Source organism: Ciona intestinalis, unplaced genomic scaffold, assembly GCF_000224145.3.
Source record: "Ciona intestinalis unplaced genomic scaffold, KH HT000119.2, whole genome shotgun sequence".
In the NCBI taxonomy this organism is placed as follows: Eukaryota; Metazoa; Chordata; class Ascidiacea; order Phlebobranchia; family Cionidae; genus Ciona; species Ciona intestinalis.
This window is the reverse complement of record NW_004190441.2, coordinates 410,711-420,926: the sequence shown is the minus strand read 5'-3', so window position 1 is coordinate 420,926 and position 10,216 is coordinate 410,711. Positions and strand designations below refer to the sequence as shown.

The window sequence follows — 10,216 nt, the reverse complement described above, 5'->3', positions numbered from 1 at the left end:
CAACCCGGCCGTTCCGGAAGACCCCAATCTGGTATCAGCTATACAGGTAAGTGGGTATGGTAGATCGGGGTAAGATGGCACAGTAGATTGGGGTAAGATGGTACAGTAGATTGGGGTAAGATGGTACAGTAGATTGGGGTAAGATGGTCCAGTAGGTTGGGGTAAGATGGACTAGTAGGGTGGGGTAAGATGGTTCAGTAGGTTGGGGCAAGATGGCCCAGTAGGGTGGGGTAAGATGGTACTAGTAGGGTGGGGTAAGATGGTCCAGTAGGTTGGGGTAAGATGGTACAGTAGGTCGGGGTAAGATGGTACAGTAGGTTGGGGTAAGATGGCCCAGTAGGGTGGGGTAAGATGGACTAGTAGGGTGGGGTAAGATGGTCCAGTAGGTTGGGGTAAGATGGTACAGTAGGTCGGGGTAAGATGGTACAGTAGGTTGGGGTAAGATGGCCCAGTAGGGTGGGGTAAGATGGACTAGTAGGGTGGGGTAAGATGGTCCAGTAGGTTGGGGCAAGATGGTACAGTAGGTCGGGGTAAAATATTTTCATTATCTTTTAACGTCCCATCTGGTAGTAAAGAAAGAATATTTACAGAAATATATAACCGTATTCTCACGACTATAAAGATCGTTGTTTATTGTTAAAACACGGTTAGTAAGTATGAGATATTATGTGTTAACGGTGTCCCATATTACCCCAGAGTATTGTATGGGGGGTATTGCCCTGATTATAGGATGGAAGCTATTTAAATTAATTAAAATCGGGAAATGCAAAATTTTCTTTTTGTGGGCGACTTTTTACTATGGTTTAATTTATTGGTAGTGTCTGTAGGCACATTATGTAGAAAATACAAAGTATAGACCATATTGAATTAGTTTGCCGTTACCTAACATATAGTTGCCTATTTGCTAGTTTAATAACTGCCAAATTTGGCGTGAATGTCGTTTCTTTGTGTGCCTTGTCCAACATGGGTGCGTTTTAACAACCATCACTTTACGTTTATATCTCTCAGATCTTAAATAAGTCAACAAAAGTGAAGCTATTACAATTGATATGACCTGCTGTGAAATTTGTTATGGCACATTCCTTTACTTTATAAATACCAGTTGATATTAAAGGTCGTAAAATGGACGCTGTAGCATCAGTATACTATGGTAGTATAGTGGTTGTAAATGGCGTTGGGGTGTAACCCAATGTATACCATACCTATTGTGGGCGTATATGTGTGCTTTGGCAAGATACTTAACCGTAATTGCTCCAACCCAGTAGTCACTAATGGGTTGACTAAATTGTCAGCCATACAGAAAATTAATCGCACATAAATGTTATTTGAATTTGATTCTTGTCAGTTTTCATCCTAATTTGTGCCACAGATAATCTGCGAAATTAGGCGCCACGCTTTTAGTCTTATTAGCTGATTGTAAACATTTACACGGTCTGAAAAACCCAGGTTGCACATGTGTGACGTGTAAGCAGGCACGAGATGCCTAAAACATAACACCCGTGTTTTAATAACTGCCATTTTCAGCCACGCGAGGATAAAGCAAGCTATATACGTGGTAACTCGTAGCGGCACGTGCTGGTGCATGTTCCAAAGCGCTTTTCTAATCATTGGTGTCTTGTTTTCGGCGCCGCGCGAGATTACGCGTTTCTTGCAGTTTGTTATTCCTCCTTGTGCTGTAGATTGTGCAACAGTCGGTTGTGTACAGTTCACTTGTAGTGTTTCAGTTCTTAGTTTACGCAAGTGTACGCATGTTTGAATAAGCATAAAGATTATTATTCTTTTTAAATCAGGTTAATTATGATTTAATATTATTTATTAAATGTGAAACTATATTGGTTCAGCTTACTCTTGTATGTAGCGTATAAAGTGCAGCGAATAATGGCCGGTGGAACTATTCAGTAACTCAGCGCATTTGTCTACTGTCATAGATGAATGAATGAATGTAACTTATTTATCCTGGCATGGCGGGGCAATGACAGTTGTTATAACACGGGTGTTCTGTTTCATACACCTCGTGCCCGCTTTCGAGTTACCACATATGTAACTCTGTGAGTGATTATTTGGTTTAATTTCAGTCATCATGGATTGAAGCATCGGGTGATTTATACACGGCAACTCGGCAAAGATCTTACTTCGGTGAAATCACCATCCTGATTCCTAAGACATGGAGCAAACAAGTTGGTTATCAACGGAAGCGAAAGTTATGAAACTGTAAGTTTATGGGCCACATTTTGATTCTATTTTCTCGTGCTAATTTAAACAAAGAACATTCAAAGAATTATAAAACCGTATCCTTACGACTCCCATAGACCATTGTTAATTGTTTGAAACACGATCAGGATATTTGGATATTATGTGCCAAAGGTGTCCCATCTTACTTCGTAGTACTATAATTACCAGAAAATCCGTATTGTATTACTCCTATACACCTAATGTATTGTTTTAGGCTGACGTTCTGATAGCCGAAGCCAACCCCGTCTACCAAGACACCCCATACACGCTACAATATGGTAACTGCGGTGAAACAGCAAGCTATATCCATCTAACACCGGACTATCTAACCAACCAATCATTCGTGGAAGACTTCGGGCCTAGAGGTTTGCCAGTAGAGTCGATAATCTGAATTTTTAGAACCAATTGTTCAAACCGATAAAAGACAAAGGAATTCAGGATTGAAAAAAAGTTACAAATTTACGAAAATCTATAATTCAGATTTTCGTTAATCTGAAATTTTGCTCGTTTAAATTAACCCTATCTAAACGTGTAAACAGTATGGAATCTAGATCGCTAATAAACATATGAGTAGTACTGTGGGGTAAGATGGCTATATTGTTAAGCGCATATAATGTCCCATATTTTCTAATCGTGTTTTAAACAAAAACAACTTTTTCTTAGAGTCGTGAGGATACGGTTTTATAATTCTGTAAATATTCCTTATTTACAACCAATTGTGACGATAAAGGAGAATGAAAACATGCACCATCTTACCCCAACCTACTGTCCCTTATAAATCGCAGTTGAAATATTTCTGTAGTTTTGTATGATTATTGATTTTATATTCACAGGGAAAGCCATCGTACACGAATGGGCTCATCTACGTTGGGGTGTCTTCGATGAAACATACACCACCGGCTACAGTCCTTATTATTATGATAGCCATGGTACAGTACAAGCTACCAGGTAAACGTATTCGAGTTATATCGCTATATTTTCAAAGAGCTAGTAGTGTATCTAGATCTGCTTTCACTAATTCACTCATTTTTTTCACTGTTTACTTATATGTGGAAACTTGTAAGCGATAACGATTAGGTGTATGAAACAGAACCCCTGTGTTATACGACTGTCGTTGGCCGCCATGTGAGGATAAATAAGTTAAATAAATAACCCCAAACATTTAAACATTTCCAGATGCCCGTCAACACTGGATGGGAAAAACAAAGTGGTTGATTACTCAACCGGAAATTCACGTGACTGCCAGAGGAACCTTGAAAACGGGTTGATGGAAGACGGGTGTTTGTTTCTTCCATACGCGGAACAAAGTGCGGACCTAACAACATCACTTATGTCACACCAATACTTGTCACAGGTGACGCGGTGTTTAAATGTTGTTGCTAAGTTTGGAAGATATAGGCTACTCATAAACAATTGTTTGAACGAATAACTTTAGTTTGTTTATCTTCGCATAGCGGGGCAACGACAGGCATTATAACGCTGGTGTTCTGTTTTATACACCTCGTGTCCGCTTACAAGTTACCACGTGTGTAACTCATTTATCCTCGCATGGCCGAAAAACGAAAGTCGTTAAAACACAGGTGTTCTGTTTCATACACCTCGTGCCAGCTTAGGAGCTTTTTATACGTATGTTACTTTGTGGGTGCTAAATTATAATTAAGTTTAAAATACATCGCAGGTCACCATGTTTTGCCACAACGACGAAACCGATTCTTACAACCATCACAACAGAGAAGCTCCTAACGAACAAAACCGACTTTGTGATTTGAAAAGCGCATGGGAGGTTATCATGGAATCTAAGGATTTCTTAAACAATGCAAACCCCCGAAATATGGTCTGAACACGAACCCTATATTTCGGTTGGTTCAAATCGACAGCAGCAGGAGATACGTGTTGGTGCTGGACACGTCTAAGAGCATGGAAGGGGTACGTGACTGTAAAATGAAGTCCTATATTGAATTACAGCATAAACGTAGTTTCGACTATACTAGAGGATCGACGTGTTGTTCTTCGACAGTCGTTAATGTTGTTGCTATAAAGTTGTGTTTGAATGTTGTTGCTAAGTTTGGAAGATATAGGCTACTCATAAACAATTGTTTGAATGAATAACGTTAGTTTATTTATCCTCGTATAGCGGGGGAACGACAGTTCTTATAACACTGGTGTTCTGTTCCATACATCTTGTGTCCGCTAACGACTTACTACGTATGTAACTTTGTGGGAGATTGATTCTTTATGGTATATTTTACATAATCGGTGAATTTTACAGCCCTATGTTTGGCCATTTAACATTCACAAGTGTTTGTCTCTTAACAGACTAGACTGGAGCAAATGCGGCAGACGGTGAGCATCTTTATCTCACAATCAGTGGCCGTTGGAGACCAAGTTGGTATCGTTGAGTTCAATACGAAGGCTTATAAGCTGGCATCATTAACAACGATACAAGACGACAGCGACAGAACCAACTTATTGAACAAACTACCAACCAAAGCTCATGATAGCACTTGTATCGGTTGTGGACTTGAGGTGATATTAAAGTTAATAACCAATTAAATAAAGAGGCCTAATAATGAACAAAGTGAATTTTACTTCTGCTGTTGTTGCTACCAGTAGGCATAACGTAATATATATGTAAATAACTCCTATGCTTATAAAACGATTTATATAACGATATATATTGTATTTTGGGTTAAGATGGGACACATTTTCATTCTATTTTCTTGTCCCATTTGGTAGTAAACAAAGAGCATTTAAAGAATTATATAACCGAATCCTCACGACTCCGATAGACCGTTGTTACTTGTTTAAAGCACGACCAGGATATTTGGATATTATGTGGTAAAGGTGTCCCATCTTCCCCCAGCTTACTGTATATTTTTAAATAACTCTTCTACTTAAAAAACGTATTGTTTGCTATTATTTACGTGCTTTTACCCGAGCTGTTTATTCATGATTGAGCTTTAATTGCAGATGGCGATTACGGTGTTGAAAGAACAGGGAGTAAGTGCAGCTGGAGGGAATATCATTGTGTTTACTGACGGGGAGGAGAATCAAAAGCCGATGGTAAAAGACGTAGCTGATGAAGTGGTACAAAAGGTGGGAATGAGTTGGCTGTTTCGTTTTGTACCAAAATGTTTCTATAAATCTACTTTCAGAGATTGGCTTATTAAGATCAATAATCTCCCACGGAAATACACTAAAAATATGTAGCTATGACTTCCCCCCCCTCCTAAAAGGTTCCCAACCCCTGCCTAGTATCACCTGCCACACAAAACCTCACTAACACCGTACGGCATACCTTTATCAAGTTCCAACACAGTTATAGAAAATTCCCAACAAAATTTAATCACCCAAAGTTACATACTTGGTAACTTGTAAGCGGACACGAGATGTATGAAACAGAACACCTGTGTTATAACGACTGTCGTTGCCCCGCCATGTGAGGATAAATAAGTTACATACATGGTAACTCGTAAGTGGGCACGGGGTGTATGAAACAGAACACCTGTGTTATAACAACTGTCGTTGCCCCGCCATGTAAGGATAAATAAGTTACATACATGGTAACTCGTAAGTGGGCACGGGGTGTATGAAACAGAACACCTGTGTTATAACGACTGACGTTGCCCCGCTATGCGAAGATGAATAAGTTACATGCATTTTTAGTTAGTTGTTGTTGACGCAATATATTACACAACATCCGGCAACGCCGACCTTGAGCAACTGGTGGAAGATACGAATGGTGTTTGGTTTTATGGGGATATGGCGGACATTACACAAATATTGGGGGCGTTTCAAAGTCTTGCTTCCCCCAATGATGGTGATGTGTTTACTGAAACTTTCAAGGTATAGTCTCATGTGCTTTATCTGCGCTGCTGTATTCTTATTCTGCTAGACCTAATGTTGCCGGCCATTTTTTAGTCAGTCACTGCTATAGCATTTTGCATGTTTATGAAATATATACAATGAAATTTAAGGTAGTTTTATTTAAAAAATAACTGAAACGTTCAAGGTAGTTGCATTCGTATAAAACATCAACACAAGTTTAATTTATCTCTTTGGATACATTAACACAAATCATGTTAATTTAAACAGAGAAGAAAATGGAATTAGCAGCAAAACAACAGTCGTTAAAACACGATACGAGTAAAAACTACTTGAGTAAACCGTCAAATAAAGGCGTGGCTGCTATACAGCTACAGTACAGTTGTGTCTTCGCTCATATATTTATTTAAAACAAATAACGAGAGTCGTGAGAATGCGGTTACATAATTCTGTAAATATTTATTGTTTGCTATTAAGTGTGGCGGTAAAAGAAATTGAAAGCATGGACAATCTTATCCCAACTTACCATATATGACAATCTATGACAATGTATACCATATATATATATATAAGTAGGGTGGGGGAAGATGGGACACCTTTTCTTTCTATTTTCTCGTCCAACTTGGTAGTAATCAAATAACATTTAAAAATTATAATACCGTATCCACACGACTGTTAATTGTTTAAAACATGATAAATATATTTAGATATTATGTGCTAAAAGTGTCCCGTCTTTCACCACCTTACTATACATGGACAATCTAACCCCAACCCACCATACCATCTTACCCCAACCGACTATACCATCTTACCCCAACCGACTGTACCATCTTACCCCAACATACAATATCTTCCAGGTTCACAGCTCATCATTCAGTGTAGATAAATACTCAACATACACCGGCTCCGTTACCATCGACTCAACTGTAGGAAACCAAACGTTATTCTCATTCACTTGGTCCCAATATAACATAGCGATAAACGTGGAACTTGAACACCCATCTGGTTGCACTTACTCAACCAAACCATCGATAACCACTAACAGTTGTCCCGGCCACCCGCTTGCTGAAATAAATGCGGAATTTGAATTTGTGGAATTCCCATTGCCAGGAACAGCAACGGTAAGATAAAAATCAACAGCAAGAAATGAAAATTCTCCTAAAGAATCACCCATAAAATTACACGTGGTAACTTGTAACACACCAGGTGTATGAAACAGAACACCCGTGTTATAACGACTGTCGTTGCCCCGCCATGCGAGGATAAATTAGTTACATACGCGGTAACTCGTAAGCGTGCACGAGGTGTATGAAACAGAACACCTGTGTTATAACAACTGTTGTTGCCCGCCATGCGAGGATAAATAAGTTACATACAGGGTAACTTGTAAGCGGACACGAGGCGTATGGAACAGAACATCTGTGTTATAACAACTGTTGTTGCCCTGCCATGCGAGGATAAATAAGTTACATTCATTCATTCATTTCGTAAAAATTCCTTAGGTTGGCTTGTGGAAATATTACGTTTCAACGTCGTCAGCATACAGCCAGGTCGTTACAGCAACAGTGACGTCAGCGGCTTCAAGCAAACAAATCCAGCCCATCGTAGTGTCATCGGGATTGGACCAAACAGACGTCGGGACAGGTCAAGCCATCGTGGTGTATGCGCAAGTCAGTTTGTTTACAATTGTGCTGATTTACCACAAACTTAACTCCGAAACCTTTAGTTACTGATGTGATTAATTTCCACTTGGTCCAACATTTCAAACATTTATCATCGGTTAGGTTTATAGTAGAATAACATGTCCTATTAATATCCAACTTTACGCGCACGAGAACAAACAAAGTGACTTTTATTGTTAGCAACGCAGTAACAACGTATGGTGTAATAAAACCTGTGTAATATAGTAGGGTGGGGGAAGATGGGACACCTTTTTATTCTATTTTCTCGTCCCAATTGGTAGTAAACAAAGAACACTCAAAGAATTGTAAAACCGTACCCTCACGACTCCCATAGACCGTTGGTAATTGTTTAAAACACGATTAGGATATTTGGACATTTTATGATAACGATGTCCCGTCTTCACCCACTCTACTATATATATTATGAATTGATTTTAGTCAAAAGATTAAAGAATGAATGCTAGACAATTAGGAATTTAGATATGTGGGAAAAAGCCCAAATAACAACAAGAGCAAAATAATGTTCGACGAAAAAGAATCTATATGACACTTAATAATTATTCAGGTGTCACAAGGGTTCTCTCCTGTGCTCGGCGCCCAAGTATTCGCTAGTATCGGCACACCAGATGGCGGCGAAACATCTATTGAACTGTATGATGCTGGAGCCGGTAAGAGTGAATTTAATCTTAACTTCTGGCATTTGAAAACAATAATAATTATTGTGCGAACCGTGAGCTGAATCGCGCTATTACAATTCCTATGATTTCTATTTTCTAGTATAATTCGTCAACTCATTTTAGTCTCATTGTTGTGTTTACTCTGCAACGTTCATTTAATTTTTAGCCTATATATATATATGAACATTTTGTTACTTGTGCTACCTGGCATAATGTAAATAATCTTTCAACGACTCATCTGGTATGAAAACATAGTGTATTTCCAACGTTTCGTCTGCCGTACGGCAAGACTTCACCAGGGAACGTGTGTATATGGACAATACTACTTTAGATAGGTTTCTACAATCTCCATAAATAATGTTTCCACCACAGCGCCTGACGTCCGCTTGAATGACGGTGTGTATTCAAGATACTTCACTGGTTACACGAGTCCTGGGAGATATTCGGTTGAGGTTTGTATATATAGGTGTTGATTAACTCGCATGTCTCTAACCCAGAGGTAATGAGTTCAACGCTGCGTTTTAAAATTACGCAAAAACATAAAGTTAAAAATATTCGTGCATTTTACACAAGAAAAACTAACGAAAGATTTTGTAACACAGGTGACAGTAAGCAGCACCGACTCAAACCCATACTTGCAAAGTCCCGGGTCAAGGGCCGCCCTTAATGTTGGAACCGTAAACTCGCAAGGTAAATCAACAATCTAAGTTTTATATGAGTTTGTTGACTTTTGTTGTTAACAATTTCATGATGTTAGGAAACGTGGTTTTAAATCCGAATGCGGGAAAGTACGTCTCGCGAGCTCCCTCTGGCGGCGTAGAAAACTTCACAAGAATTGTCACCAACGGCGGGTTCTCCTACACTGGGTATGTAAAAGCAAGATATCAGTAAACATGTTTGACTTGACTTAACTTCCGACATCAATAAAGATATTTTTAGTTTGAACCGAAACTTTTGGACAACTGGGACGTCACGTTTTTTAAAACTGTCTTACTGAATGTGCTTATTTTACAAAATCTAAAATTCTTAATTTATTAAAACTATGCTTGAATGAATGTAACTTGGTTATCCTCGCGTGGCCGGGAAACGACAGTCGTTATAACACGGGTGTTACTACACCTCGCGCCAGCTTACGAGTTACCAAGTATGTTACTTTGTGGGTGATTATTTTTTTGAATTTTTTCAATTTTTTATGTATGGCCGATAATTTGTTATATTATTATAATACGTGCTTATTCATTAGATATGTGCTCTCTTGTTGAATTTTGCTACAAACTTAAACTAACACTCGTAGAAAACCCATATCTGGTGACAAATTCCCACCGAGTCGCATCCTTGATCTGTTCGTTGAACAAAACGACGTTTACAGTTGGAGTGATGGTTTGACGCTTAGTTTCACTGCGCCTGGCTCCGATTATGACGACGGCAAAGGTAACGAATATTCACTTTACGAAAGAGATCCTTTGGCAGTTGGTTGTTTTATTTTATGATCTTTTAAAGGTTACATTTGTGTTTGTGCAAGACACCTAACGACATGCACTCTAAGCAGACGGAACGTCAATCATTTAGAAATTCAAAAAAATTGTCAGAATATGATTTTCAGAATTGTTAGTTATAGTAGGGTGCTTGGGGAAAGGCGGGACACCTTTAGCACACAATATTCAAATATCCTGATCGTGTTTTAAACAATTAACAACGGTCCATGGGAGTCGTGAGGAAACGGTTTTATAATTCTTTGAATGTTCTTTGTTTACTACCAAATGGGATGAGAACATAGAGGTAACATGTGTCGCTTCAATG

The 10,216-nt window shown here is 38.9% G+C and overlaps 2 protein-coding genes across 3 annotated transcripts in view; both read left to right on the top strand.

Moving 5' to 3' along the window:
* The first annotated feature begins 1,878 nt into the window (after positions 1–1,878).
* Positions 1,879–4,100, top strand: LOC100179101 (calcium-activated chloride channel regulator 1-like). Its single transcript, XM_018815919.2, has 6 exons — positions 1,879–1,898; positions 2,163–2,211; positions 2,447–2,597; positions 3,066–3,180; positions 3,409–3,586; positions 3,911–4,100. The coding sequence occupies exons 1-6, from the start codon at positions 1,879–1,881 to the stop codon at positions 4,070–4,072; spliced, it is 675 nt and encodes a 224-aa protein (XP_018671464.2). The 3' UTR covers positions 4,073–4,100.
* The window catches only part of LOC108949289 (calcium-activated chloride channel regulator 1-like), an 8,506-nt gene continuing 2,334 nt past the window's right edge, over positions 4,045–10,216 (top strand). For both annotated transcript variants that reach the window (XM_026838838.1, XM_018815918.2), the window contains exons 1-11: positions 4,045–4,158; positions 4,549–4,758; positions 5,203–5,328; positions 5,899–6,078; positions 6,915–7,178; positions 7,560–7,727; positions 8,305–8,407; positions 8,789–8,868; positions 9,019–9,106; positions 9,174–9,282; positions 9,711–9,847. In XM_026838838.1, coding sequence (XP_026694639.1) covers positions 4,150–4,158; positions 4,549–4,758; positions 5,203–5,328; positions 5,899–6,078; positions 6,915–7,178; positions 7,560–7,727; positions 8,305–8,407; positions 8,789–8,868; positions 9,019–9,106; positions 9,174–9,282; positions 9,711–9,847 — 1,474 coding nt within the window. In that variant the 5' untranslated portion in view covers positions 4,045–4,149. The remainder of the gene's footprint in view (positions 4,159–4,548; positions 4,759–5,202; positions 5,329–5,898; positions 6,079–6,914; positions 7,179–7,559; positions 7,728–8,304; positions 8,408–8,788; positions 8,869–9,018; positions 9,107–9,173; positions 9,283–9,710; positions 9,848–10,216) is intronic.

Coding starts and splice junctions, on each gene's coding strand:
- LOC100179101 (XM_018815919.2), top strand. CDS start 1,879: ATGGCCGGTGGAACTATTCA. Junction 1,899..2,162: donor ATGGCCGGTGGAACTATTCA/GTAACTCAGCGC, acceptor CTGATTCCTAAG/ACATGGAGCAAACAAGTTGG. Junction 3,587..3,910: donor CACACCAATACTTGTCACAG/GTGACGCGGTGT, acceptor AATACATCGCAG/GTCACCATGTTTTGCCACAA.